Source organism: Microchirus variegatus (assembly GCF_963457635.1).
Source record: "Microchirus variegatus genome assembly, chromosome: 4".
Taxonomy (NCBI): Eukaryota; Metazoa; Chordata; class Actinopteri; order Pleuronectiformes; family Soleidae; genus Microchirus; species Microchirus variegatus.
Genome location: NC_139805.1, coordinates 12,608,028 through 12,622,247, shown reverse-complemented (window position 1 = coordinate 12,622,247; position 14,220 = coordinate 12,608,028). Strand labels below are relative to the sequence as shown.

General features: G+C 41.0%; 2 protein-coding genes across 3 annotated transcripts in view; one reads left to right on the top strand and one right to left on the bottom strand.

Moving 5' to 3' along the window:
• The window catches only part of rnf13 (ring finger protein 13), a 40,874-nt gene extending 38,859 nt beyond the window's left edge, over positions 1-2,015 (top strand). Inside the window, exons 9-10 of the mRNA XM_083888445.1 lie at positions 503-583; positions 652-2,015. Coding sequence (XP_083744571.1) covers positions 503-583; positions 652-1,028 — 458 coding nt within the window. The 3' untranslated portion in view covers positions 1,029-2,015. The remainder of the gene's footprint in view (positions 1-502; positions 584-651) is intronic.
• Positions 2,016-3,581: 1,566 nt separating this feature from the next.
• LOC310926378 (profilin-2-like) lies at positions 3,582-11,838 on the bottom strand. Of its 2 annotated transcripts, none has more exons than XM_083888499.1 (3): positions 11,561-11,838; positions 7,875-8,067; positions 3,582-5,834 (listed from the first exon to the last, which is right to left on the bottom strand). In XM_083888499.1, exons 1-3 carry the CDS (start codon positions 11,687-11,689, stop codon positions 5,737-5,739), a joined length of 420 nt encoding a protein of 139 aa, XP_083744625.1. In that variant the 5' UTR covers positions 11,690-11,838; the 3' UTR covers positions 3,582-5,736. The 2 variants fall into 2 exon arrangements, with proteins under 2 accessions (XP_083744625.1, XP_083744624.1); XM_083888498.1 differs by having other exon boundaries at positions 3,582-5,429.
• Between the last annotated feature and the right edge of the window lie 2,382 nt (positions 11,839-14,220).

The following is a 14,220-nucleotide window of genomic DNA, read 5'->3' as shown; positions in this document are numbered from 1 at the left end:
TTGTTGTCTCTGCTTTGTCCTTAAAAACCATGAGAGTGCAGGCGAGGGCAATAGTATCCAGAAGAGCGGAAGTCCACCGAGTGTTCTATTCTTGGCTCCACAGTGCAGCATGGAGTTCTACACAAACTTCCAGCCTCAGAGGATTTACGTGTCCAGTCGATGCATTTTATATATGACTGCAATGTGACGGCTAGAGTCGGCAAATGATGGCTTTTCCAAATGCTAACTGCTGTTAGCTGCCGGAGCCTCAGACATAGGTTCCTATGTCTCATTTGCATTTAAAGAGACAGGCACTCAAAACCGAGCGTTCTGAACTGGGCTGTTTTGGCAGGATGAACTGCTGTGGTGTTTCATATTTAAAGTATTTTGACCAAAGCATGTCACAGACATGTGCATTAGGACACCAGAGAACTAGGTTAACTTGGAGAAATAAGGTATAATAATGTCTTCTTTAATGCCAAATACATCACTGACCTACAGACCCTTTTTTTTCTCCACCCAGGAGATAACTACGATGTCTGCGCCATCTGCCTGGACGAATATGAAGATGGAGACAAACTCCGAGTCCTGCCGTGTTCTCATGGTGAGTCAAACTTCACTTCTTTTGTGGTCAAATAAGCCAGTGAATAACTCCTTCCTCTTGGTCCTCAGCCTACCACAGTAAGTGTGTGGACCCGTGGTTGACCAAAACCAAGAAGACCTGTCCGGTGTGTAAACAGAAGGTGATCCCCTCACAGGGCGACTCGGAGTCGGATTCGGAGGATGGCGAGAGCGGCCCCGACGAGAACGAGGAGGTGTCGGAGAGCACGCCGCTGCTGCGCTCCCTGGCCTCCACCAGCGCCCACTCCTTCGGGACCATGTCAGGAGCGTCGCACTCGGAGCAAGACCAGGAATCCTCCGAGTACGAGGACGACGAGCTGGACAGCAGCGACAGCGAGGAGGAGGTCACCGTGGAGACCGTGGTGGTGCAGCTGCAGCAGCCTTCCTCCGACAGCCACGACCACGAGCACAACCTGCCCAAAGCTTGACAGATTGTTGGTCAATAAACCCCCCCGACCCCTCCCTCCCTTTGCAACACCCCAACCTCACAGCTGCAGAGACTTTTGTTGGGGGGGTCACCGTTGCTTCTGTTGCTGCTTTAAATACATTGTAATGTATCCTTAAGTTCACATACAAATCTAAATTTCACTTTTAGCTTGATCATGGCTTGAATGTTGATTCCCACGTGTGTGACGGGAGGTCAGTGAGTGAAAATAATTGAAAGGGCTGTTTGACAGATTTGAGAGGAATGATGACACTGATGTACAGTAGACTGTCCTACTGTACACTGTAAATTCATAAAAAAAAAAAGACAACACACTGCTGTTTTGTCTCCTTTAGTGAAGAAGTCCCAATGATTGTCTGACACAAACTTCAGTAAAAGTACTATCTATACTGTAGATCACTATAAGATACGTGTTTACGTTTGATTTATCTCCGACAGGTTCACTACTGTACATACATGTTCTGCTTATTTAAAGCGCTATGCAGCATCCATGACCATCAAATCAAGAAACGGTTCAAATCACAGCAATTTTTTGCCATTTTATTTTTCGAGTCTGACGCATGAAGGAGACGGACGAGCTGCTCCCGTCTGTGTTTTACGCCACAGTTCATCTGTTACAGTGACTGGAGGCAAACCAGAGTGAGAAATGCACTCAGTGCACAGAATGTGCTGCTCGCCACGTGACATCACGTTATTACGTCGTGGGTCACAAATTCAAGTGTGAAGAGACACATTTGAGGGACAACTGTGTCCACTCTGCCTGTGATGAACTTCCTCTGGCTGCTTCAGACCTGTCACTTCATTTAATATAGAGCAGGTATTGGTTGATCGGCCTTGTAGTAGATGTTTAAGGTCATTTTAATACTGTTTATAGTGAATATTCTAACTCTTCTTTTTGCCATAACGGCTTTATTTTTTCGTCGAAAAGAAAATCCTGTTGCCTTTTTAAGTTGGCGTATCTTGTCTGTGTTTTCGTTCCGTTCGTCTTTTCTCAATATGAATTCACTTCGATAAAATAAAAATGACACTTAACATGGAAACCTTTGGCTGTCAAGTTTCATAACAATGAAAAACGGACCTGTTGACTTTACACAGACGTGCTACAGTGCGAGTCTGATACACTGCAGTTATACTTGTGGAAATAATTGGACCACCACACTTGTCAAATTTCATTTCAGAGTTACATTTTACCCACAATGTAAAACCACAATGTTTATTTCTGGGTAGAATTAGTGGATAAGACGGCTATGATGACGCCCAATATTGAGCTCATTTGAGTTAGCATTTCATGCTACTTTTATACCTGAGAACAGGGTTTCTTGCTCCTGGTCCTGGGTATACGCTGTGGTGCATGTTTTAAGTTTCCCTGCTCCAACACACCTGATTCCAATAAATGGGTCGTTATCAGGCTTCCGCAGAGCTTACTGACGAGCTGACCTTTTGAATCAGGTGTGTTTGACCAGGGAAACATCTAAAACATGCAAAAGAGTGGCTCATGTTCCTACTTTATTCTACAGTGACACTTAGGATTTTTTAAACAAGGTTGAAACAACTGGATGTCGATAATGACTGACCTAAAGTTTTTTTTTAGCACATACGCATCTACGGACACCATCAGATATTAAACTCAATGGCATGACGCTAAAATCTGAATTCGTTTAAAATCCCTGCCGTTTATACCACAATTTCTTTAAGAGCTCAGATTATCAAGTCAAAGTGTTCCAAGATGCAAGTCATTTCTTAAGCCTACATTCTACTATAGCTTTGATATGATGGTAGACGTGGAAACAGACTGCAGCTTCGAAAAATCGTAGTGCTAACCTTTTACAAATTGCAACGCAGACATTAAATGAATTCGCTAAAGCATTGGTTTCTCACTCCTGGTCAGGTTTCCCTGCTCAAACACACCTGATTCAAATGATGAGCTCGTCAGTAATCTCTGCTAAAGCCTGACAACGGCTCATTTATTTGAATCAAGTGTGTTGGAGCAGGACAGTGGTTCCCCAGGACCAGGAGTGAGAAACCCTGAGCTAAAGCCATAATGTGCAAGTAATGCGAGTGCAGTTAATGCACTGATTAAGATGTAAAAATAGACTTGGACTGACTGAAAAAGTCTTAATGAACTCTGAAACTCACTTGGAACAAAGAACCTTGGGCAACTGCAGCAGAAGCTCCAAACTACAGAGTCGACAATGCGTTACCGACTTTAAAACAACGCTCAGCAACTGTTTGACTCTTTGGAAATTGTACATTTTATCCTGGGGCTCATCTCATGAAACACTGGACTGAAAACCTGCAGCTTGTAGTTTCCACAGATGGACCAAGGTGTCACTGCCACTCTTAGGTAATCCTGGTTTCTGGGATTAGGCCAAACATAACTAAACATCAACACCATCCCCCTTTCACACTGGCTGGCTGCTTCCGGTCTTAAGTGTCCAGCCAACCACAGAAAAAGTGGCAATAAAGAGTGGGACATTCACTGTGAAACAAAAATGCCAGCAAACGCTTATCTGGTTGGAATAAATTTATTTGATCTGTCTGTAAACAAGGTGATAAATCAATTTATGGCATTTCTTGGTTTTATGCATATGAAATCAAATCCCCAATGTAAGAAAAAAGTGGTGAGGAAAAGGAAATTAACATAAATCAGCAAACAGGACTTGAAACAGGATTTTTTTAATGAGTACACATATCCCACAAGGCCTAAACAGTGGAGCTGAAGCAAAAAAAGAAAACAAAAAGAGAAAAAAGTGCCAATGAAATTACTTTAGTGGACAGTGGGTAAAATCCATCTTACAACAGCAACAGATCTCTCTACATTATGGCACAGGATACACAGGTTCTGCAGACATTTCAACAACCATGACTATCTTTGTTTCCAACCAATACCATCGAGTGTCATTTCTACTTTTAAAGTGTTTTTTTTTTTCTCAGTTGGACGTTACAGTTAGCAGTACTGACCGTAGACAGACCATGTGATACCCCAGAGCTCAGACGACTATAGAGTAGAAGGCAATTTATTCCACAGTTTTGTAGTTGTCAATGCAGCATGGGTTTGTACAAATGCAGTTGTTTGTTTTCTAACAAAAGAAAAAAAAAAACCTATGAGAATATTCTTCAGATACTCCCACCCTTACCTCCCCTGTAGCTTCATGTATTTAACCATGCTATGCATGTATAACTGTCTGCTGAGTGTTTCCTTCATTGGAAAAAAAGTTAGCAGTCATCCTTCACATGGTTTAGAACAAATGCATCAACACCAGAGCTTCAACTACACTTGGTCCTATTAAAAAAAAACAAAAAAGAAAAAACTGGACATACTCCAGGGAGGTTATATGCTGGGTTATCTACGGTCCAAAAACAATGGCAGCCTTTAAAAATAAAAAACAAAATTACATTACAGGTGCTGACAAACAAAAACAGATTTAAGTGCCTGAGCCGTTGTTACTGTGGAATGTCCATGGGTTTGGGTGTAGCTGGGGAGGCTGTGATGGTGGGAGGAGAGGCTACCAGCATGTGGACCACTACCACCTTGCCCCAACAACATATTCAGGACAGAGTGGTGAGTCTGAAGGGAGAGGGGGGGTGCAAGGACGAGTAGTGAGAAGAAGAGTCTTGTAGTGTTACCTGTGTGGAGCGAACAGGGCGGGGTAAAACGGGGGGATGGGAGGTAGGAAAAAAAACGATTTTGGCAGGAGTGCGTGTCAGGTTGGTGGGTACGTGGAGGGGAACCAGAGTTGACAGATATGCATGAAGTCTCCCCTCCTGGACACACTGGGGAGGGGGGGGGGGGTCAGAGGAGACAACAGAGGAAGACATGATGAGCTTTGTTAGTGCTCAAGTGCTCCAAAGGGTGTTGGCTGCTCAGGGAGGGACCGTGTATGATCGGGTTCATGTTATGGGCACCATGACGCAAAGAGAAAACTATTCTAAATTGACGCCATTGCTTTCACTGTCCGGGTGTTTGGCCAGAATTTTGTTTTGCTGGTCTTTGTCAAGAGCAGATTCGTCATGACAACCTGTTAGGAACATGCCAATTATTTGCTATCGGGGAAAAAAGAAATAAAATTAAAAAAATAATAGTGCTTTAAGGGGTAAAAAAATTAAAATAAAAAGCGAGTGTGTTGGGGGCGGGGGGTTAGGGGTAGATGAAAAAAAAAAAAGAGGGATAACAAATAGGAGAGAGGAAGCAGAGGAGAAACAAAACTACCAACTAGGACTGGAAGTGGTGTGAAATGCAACAGGGTGGTAAGGGTGAGCTGCTAGGTGGCTGGGTACAGGCTGCCTTAGTATCCGGACTTCCTCAGGTAGTCAGCCATCGTATATGCTTTCTTGTTGAGCTGCCCTCCATGGACACCTTCCTTCCCCATGACAAAAACCATTGCTAGAGTACACAAAAGGAAAAAAAACAAACAATATAAATGAACAAATATGGTGACAGTAAGGCTGGAAAAAGAAAGATACCTTTTCACTGCCACCTCACTTAATGTGGGGCTCAACTGTTGAGGACAGAGTCCACGCTGTGTTAGAAATGCTCCTGGGATTATTTTTTTAACAGGACTGTTGGAGAAGAAAATGGGTTCAACGGTTATGTTTTTTGTCTGTTTTTTCAAGTTTTGTGTTTTTTGTTTGCCTTTTTGCTTGTTTTATTCTCTCTCTCCCTCAACTACGCCAGCTACGTGAAAACTACACTAAAACCCTGAATCCCTCAAGTATTTTGCCATTGAGTATGCCTTCTTATTCAATCCGCCTCCATGGACCCCTTCTTTGCCCATTACCAAGACCAAGACTGAAAGAAAAAGAGACAGAAGGAACATTTAGAGAAAGTGTGGAGATCACACAAGTGAAAAGAGAAGAGCACAGACCCAAATGCAGCAGGCAGACGACAGCTACAAAAGATGACGGTGACACAAAGCATAGCAGCAGCAGCAGCTTTGGTGTTTACGCTGGCTCAACATTGATTTTCTGATCAGTGCTGCTGGTGGTCAAGATGCATCAGTGTTGCTGCTGGGGTTAGAGTAGGCAGGGCACATGGGCGGTGCATGCACAGACTACGCAGACAGTCAAAGTGAATATAAACAGGGACTGAAAAATCTAATGTCAAGACTGACTCGCTCAGTTTACCTCTTTCTTTCACACTCGTGTCAAGCTACAGCCGTTTACCGATACCACTTCCTGTATCCAATGTTTCAAATTAAAACCACTAAGAGGGAGCATTTGTGACATCACAACAGTGCAGCCGTTGTTGCAGCTTTAAGTCATATGCATGTAGCGTAAACGGAAAATAGCAGGATATTAACTGTGACGGACACATGCAAACTATCAAATGTGCACACAAGCATCAACATCTACAGAGTTCCTCTGCAAGTGAAACCAATGGTTTACCAATTCATTATCTTTTAAATGGAGCCAATTTTCCAAATCAACTTGTTCAGGGCCTTGCATTAAGATCACAAATGAGCTGGAACCCAATGAAGTTATATGCTGGAAGATGCAGGAATGATTAAGCTCTGGTTTAAACAAAGATCACTGAAAACGGAGAACCTTTTGATCTGAAATACCTCAATGAGCACAAAATCCCACCATTTCACACATTTTTTTATTTATTTACTTATCCATACGACTTCTATACTACAGGGTTACTGTTCATGACCTAAAACTCTTTGTTTCATCTGTAGTCAATATGCACCATCCAGCAACAAGGATCAAGAAAGTGAAGCTTCAAGACTACCAACATCACTAATGCAGCAGACAAGGATACAGCAGCATGCTCGTGGTACCTCTCCTCAATACATGTACGATCCTTTAGTGACTGAATAGGCATTTAACCAGGAGAAGAGTGGGAGCATATCAGCAGGAAAACAGATTCATACTTTGTGGGTAAGGGGCTGTGTTAAACAGGAAAAAGAAAGGCATGCAGTTTAGGAAGATTGGAAAATTCTGGCCTTAAGATTAGGCCCAGTGAAATTAGCTGACAAACAGTCTCACCTGTATTTTACTCGCATCTGAGAAAAGTTGGGTGGACGGGGCATTGGGGGCCCATACAGGCAACATGAAAACTGGCACAACTCTTAGGCAAACCCCAAAAAGGCACATCTTTAATTTACTTAAATCTGTACCAGATTTCATCAGCCTTGATGCTATTGGGATATGACCCTCAGAATCTCACTCTTCTATTTCAGAAGTATTTTAAGTTATTGATTGACCGAAGAATCTGCACATACGTGTTGAAAGGTATATAATATACAAATGTGTAATACCTGTTACTTCCGTTGATATTTTAAATACCGATAAAGCAATGTATTTAAAATAAACAAAAAACAATCCTTTGTGGCCTTTGGTCCAGTACCTTAGTGCTGCTTTTTTGCAGCAATTTATACTTCAGTAACTAGGAATAAATGGCATAGATAGAGTCATTGTATATCTACATGATATAAGATTAATATTAAGAGGAAAACTGCTGAAAATATACTTTTCAACTTTGATATTTCACCAGACAATGTCAAGTCCACTACAAATGTTCAACTAGAGCACGAGTGAGTCAAATAGACCTCTTCATTTGACTTTTCCCTGGATATTTAAACATACAACATGAATGCACTCGTTTCCACTTACATCAGCCGATGATTTAAAGGGGGATATCTGGTGAAATTTTAAGCTGTGTATGTCATATATTGAGGAAAGGTGCATTAAATATCTATACCACATGCATCGACAACACATAATGAATAACTATGCTAAATTAATGGCACTATAATCACAGCAGGCTATGTTGACAGTGTAGCACCGTGAAACTTTTTCGGCCAATAACGTCAAATGTGCTGCTCACCTTTGCCGGCTTTGCCTACAGAAACGTTGTATGTTGGCTCTCCTCCTTGACTCTTTGTCCGGATGTCCATTGTCCAGTCACCGTCAATTTGGAGGCTGTCTCTGATAACGGAGCACTTCTTATTGCCTAAGGTCATCCCACTGGTGAAGAATCCCTCTCTGTCCTTTCCTATTAACACATCTATTTCTTCAGGCTAAAAAAAATAAAAGCAAGAAGTCAGGTATGTACAAAAACAAATCAGAATCTGTTCCCTTGTCTTTTTGCATGCTAGACCATAACACCACATTCATACACAGTTAAAAGTAAAATAGACCTATAATACAGCCTTTAATCATACAGTACAAGATTGAATAAATGAATACGACAGACAGATATGCAGATGTAGGTGTCATAAATAATGAAAGTAGAACAGAAACTAAGTACCCAAAGGGTAAACATACAAAAAATGTATTACAAATTCGAACCACAACAAATAATTGATTTCCAAGTTCATTTTAATTGATCAACAGTTTCAAGTTTTTTATTTATTAATAATAATAATTAAAACTATTTTTTTTCGCTTCTTAACGGAATATTTACTAGTTTCCTTGACCCCATGTAACAAATAATTAAACACCCCACAGAGTATTAGTGAAGTATTGTTTTTAGTGGCTCTGTATGTTTGTGCTTCCACACTTAAACATCACACCAATGTATTTGGTTTGTGGACAAAGGACATTAGAGATTGAGTTTGGGGAAACAATTCTATGGACTAATCAAGGAAATAAATTGCAGCCAGATTACACAGGCTGCGACAGTAGCAAGTAGTAGAGTGCTAGAGAAGATTTAGGTAATGCTTATGTCACTTGGTTGATTCGAGAACACAGAGACTCGTATAAATGGTCATGTACTAAGTGAAACATCAGTGTCAAGTGTTTTACATCGTGAGGCCAGTCACAATGCTTTAAAAGATGATCCATGAATACAGGGAACCTGCCAGATAAAAAAGGTGAATATTGGAAGACGCATGACCTCAATACTAATCAACCAAAACACTAGGATCAGTTTAATTGTTTTAGGACCCATCCACCCGGAAATGGAACGTTAAGTTTTTTTCATTTTGGAACAAGTCTTCCGTAAACCGTAAAATGTCCAAACCCGAAAAAAAAACTACTCTAAATGCTGTAATACATATGCCAGGCCTGTCAATGGCACTGTGTCACTGCTATACCAAAAGAAAACATTAAGCATGTACCTTGTACACACTTTTGTTATATAAATCTTGATTTAAATAAGTGTACATTACAATGTAAACAATCACAGTAACAGAATGGCAAAAGCCTTGGGGGGGTTGGAGGGACTAAGGAAAGAAATAAGTTAATAAACGCTAACAGACTAAACAATATCCAAACGCAAGATGAATATAACAGCAAATGCACACGTAAAAGAGAGGTGGGTTTAAGACATCACCGTTTACCAAAGTAACATATTGGTCGTTTCCATAAAAACGCAAAAGTAGCCATTTAGAGATTTTCCCACTGTGCGAACCGTTTCCAAAAAAAATGGCCTTTAAGGACTGCCGCTCTGTATATAAATCGCGGAAACAAAAATATAGATTAACAGAATGTTGCACAAGTAGAGACATGCCACATTCCTTGACATTGATAACTTTATTCATGTACAACACAACTTTGCATGTTGAATTCAATGGGACTAAAATTTGTGAAATAAAGTAAAAAGTGATTGTCATTTGTCAGTGAAGTTGACCGTTATCAGTTCATTAACACTTCTCAGTTACTTGGCATTATGCTGCAGCCTCTATACTACTACTACTACTACTACTACTACTACTAGACATTGTGGCATGTGTACATAATTATATATGTGCAATAACGTTCACTGTTATAGATAACATGTTTAATGCAATGGATGAACGGTGTAGTTAATGCCATCAAGTCATTTGGTTAAAAAAAAAAAAAAGAGGAAAATAAAGTATTTAAAGGCTTGTACCGCCAATATAACAACCTGACCACAGCAGTTTACACAGAATTCATACAAAACGGTGTTTGGCTGCATTGCCGTCATTAAAAACCTATACAAAGCCGACTTTCCGTTCGTTTGAAATAAGAAATAAGAGAACAAAAGGCGTCGCCCTGCAACTTCAGAAGTGCACACTCATAGCACACACGAAACCATTGAGACAAAAAGAGGAAACCCAGACGAATGCATGCTCGGATAACGTTAGCATCGTAGCTAACTGGACGTCGGAGCCCGATTAAGCTAATTAATTTGAACACTACGTGTTCTTAACAAGCATTTACGTCCAAACCTGAACCGCAGTTACCATTCCACATACAATGTGTTACCTGGCTGCACAAATAAACCCACAGCCAGTTTCGTTGAAAAACGTGAGTCATCAGATTTGGACTAAACCGGGCCGGCTAACGCTGATAGAAAGAATGCGACTGGCTCTGTGTCGACGGTATTTCCCCCCCACAACGACGACAGTTATTGTCAGTTTTTAAAATGACGTTCAACATGATGGGGAAACAGATACATCGCCCCATGCTCATGCTCTATGCGGACACTCCCAACCGCTGTGAGCCAGCGGCGGCTCGCCCGTCCACAGGTCACTAATCTACGGCATGGATGACTACCCCGTCATCAAAATGATGTCTCATTCACATGACCTTCGCATTCACGCGAATTTAAAATCATAAACGAATTATTTAACAAGACAAAATGGAGGCTCGTGTAATTACCGGGTAACGGTTCACAGTTTGACTAATATATCATTTTAATATATATTGACACGAATACTGCCACGAGTTTCGCGTCCATATTTCCTGGGCGTCTACATCAATACCGCTGAAGATGCACATGTTCACAGAAGACCGGGTCAGACTCGATCAGCCACCGTGAGCAAAATGAATAAGAAACTGGGAGTGTCCGCCATCTTGGAAAGTAAGGGGCGGTGTGATTCACAGAAGCCCGAATAGGAGAAAAAAATCTAGGCGTAGCAAAGCGAGACAGCAGCACGCCCAGAGCGCGTGTGAGCAACACTTACCGCTGCGCTATTGGCGTTAGCTCGGAACGATTTTACAGCGGGTGACCGGCCTGAATGGAGATAACGGTCGGCCACCAATGAGCATATTACAGCTCAGGGTTGGTGTGGCGGCCTCGTCTGCACACGCCATGTATGGTCACCATTATTACCATTTTTTTTACCAATAAAGTCGTCAAAATCCAGGGGGGTTGAATTCGTTAAGCATCCTGACAGGCAAAGCAAAGAGGGCGAGTTGACTCGGGCTAACCTGCTAGCGATGCTAAGTTAGCACCGTTAGCTCCCGTTTTGGTGCCGTTTATTACAAGATCGGGATATAGCAGGCTAATCCGGAGGCCTTTTCTAATAGAACCGATGAATGAATATTAGTTTAGCAGACAGATGTTCTTGGGTTGTCTTTCTATTTTATTTTTAAAAAAGCACCCCAACAACAATCCATTGATAAATGAAAACGCAGCGGTGCATACGTGCTACTGCATCCTGTGTATGTGTGTGCGGGAGACCACCGGATACCATGTGTACCACAGCGCTCGCCTTCTTTTCATTCAACAAGGCCCGGCTTTGCAGAAAAACACACCAACATGCACAATGAACCTCGTTCTCCTACGTTCCGTTTTGACTTTGACAGAAACAGCATACTAACCGTTACGTTGGCAAATGTGCCGCCGCCAAACGATGCCCAGACGTATTTGGCGTCCGTGTACCCAACAATGGCCGCGTCCTGGCAGCTGCCATCAGCCATCAGGTTGTCCACGTAGCTTTGCCAGGACATTTTTTAAAGAATGAGTTCTAGGATGACAAGATTGAGCTGGGGTACAAACGTCTCTCGGGCGACGAAGACACTGAGAGGAAAGCTGTATTTATCAATGGTTTAACGGGCCTCCAGCAAGCAAGTAACTCCCCCGGCTTCGTCACGTCCCGGCTTTCTTCTGGTCTGGGTAACGAAAAGAAGCCGCTGCAACCGAACAGGCTCTTGGGTGTAGTCCTCACTGTATCCCTCCGCCCGGGTCGTCGTTTGCCTTGCTGGCACTGTATACATATACTCCTCCGCGGAGGAATACAATATTGTTGATCCCTATAGCAATCAAAGACAGACTATTTTTTCCAGACTTGCACCAATGCTTGTCTTCGACTCATTTATTGAATGTTCCTAAGCATTGTCAATTTTGTTCAACACAAACCTGACAGAATAGCTCTATATGAGCAATGTTACTGATTTACACTCATCCTGCATCCTGATATTTAATTTTTTAAAAGCAACAGGTGGAAGATGTTCCATTCGTGTGTGTAAAATAGTTATGAAGACATTGCTTTGACCTCGTGATGATCACTGACAACATATTATGCACAGGTTTTTTGTGACATATTATCATTAAATTATCATACATTATCATCATTATTTAATTGTCATTATCTTACAAAGCAGCTTCATTTATTTACTGATTTATGATTCACATGTCTTTACATAATAACATTAATTCTGTTGGACAATTAGATAAGATTTACCATCTAAATTGAAGCTGGTAGCCTTTGCTTGCCAATTGTGTTTGATGCTTGCGCTTCCTTTATGACAGCCTTTTCCAGCTGGAAACTAGTTTGTAAAGTTGATTTTACTCCCCGCACACCAAAGTACAAAGAGGAAGTTAGTTTGTATGCAACAATTTATTGTGTTTGTCTGATTAAAAATTGTACTAAATCTAATTTCTCAAAATCAGTTGGACCAATGTCAAACTCAGGTTGTGCTGGGTGCTCTGCGCATGTACCACAGAAGCCACCCTGGCTAAAACTAAGAATCAGACAAAAGCAAGGAAAACATAGAGGATACTGAATTTATGCTCTGTCGTCTTTAAAAATAAACATTTTAAAGTGCATGGGTGATATGATTTGAGATGACGCTCAACATGCTGACATCTAGCCACAAACCAAACCAGAAACCACCTAATACTGCATTAACAAGCTCACCACCTATCATAGTGGAAGAAGACACACATCAGTCAAAGACCCTGAATGTCATAGTCATGCTACAACCAATGTGCATAGAAACAAACTAAATGTTTAAGTTTAATGGACACGGGAGCTGCTTGTCTATACTGCTGCCTCATTTCCTTTGTAAATCTAGACAAATAATTTCACCATAACACCAAAGTCACAAAATCACAGATTTATTGAATGGAATTTGGTGCACAGAATGAGTGTTTTACAAAGCAACATGCTTTTAGTTTTCAGTTGAGTTCTTAAGATATCGCTGAGTTAAGCTGATGTATAATTTATTATGTGAGCCTTTTGCTGAGTGGCTAAAATCGTTTTTTTTTTCTGTTATCCCTCCTGGTAGCCAGGGAGATTAAGCCTCTATGTCTCAGCCTGGTTCTCAGCCTTGGGGACACGTATCTTATGCAACCACAATTAAAAACAAACAAACAAATAAAACCAGGAACTGTCCCTTTAAAAAATAACTTGTATGAGGCTGCCATCATCAACGTTGTGCTGTGTTTCCATGTATGTGTGAGTACATTTACATTTAGGCATAGGTTATGTCAACATAGAGTTAGCGTCATTTAATTTCCCAAATGTACGCTCAACTGGTGAGTGTGTTTATGATTTGTATGGTGATGCACTCTTTTACTGGAAAATGTTCCTGGACATATACTATGTGAATATTTAAAAGGGAAAACGTGACCTCCTCCATGTTCCATTAATTAAAGTCAATCACAATCAGTGCGTAAATGATGTCCAAGAGCGTAGTGTTTGTGGGTGTGATAAAAAGTGTTACATTTTGTCCATTGTTTATTTATGCTTTATTGACATTGACAGTTACCACCCTGACACACAAAACTGGACGTAAATAAAATTAATAATTAAAACTTTATTCAATGACAAAAAACAGTAATTTGCCCTATACTGTAGGACCCAGTGAATATCTATCTGTTGGTGGAATGAAACTCATGACCTCCCTTTTATCATAACACACGAGTTCTGTCTGTATCCATGTTTGTGTTTGCTTCATGGAAACCATTACACAGGAAACCACATGACCGTTTACGATGTCTTCACCTCTGATCCAAATTATTGGACTATAAAGACAGATTATATGATATGTTGTTGTTGTTGTTTTTTACTAAAAGGTAACACTGTTATATATATATATATATATATTTATTACTTTTGCTAAGGTTTTTATGTTTTTGGCCTCATTTGTGTGAGCGGCACATCTCAAAATGTGGAAAAAAGGGTGGATTTGGCTGCAGTTTTCTGGGGATGTAGTTTTTAACCCAAGGAGGAAATGATTAGACTGTGGTGGTGATC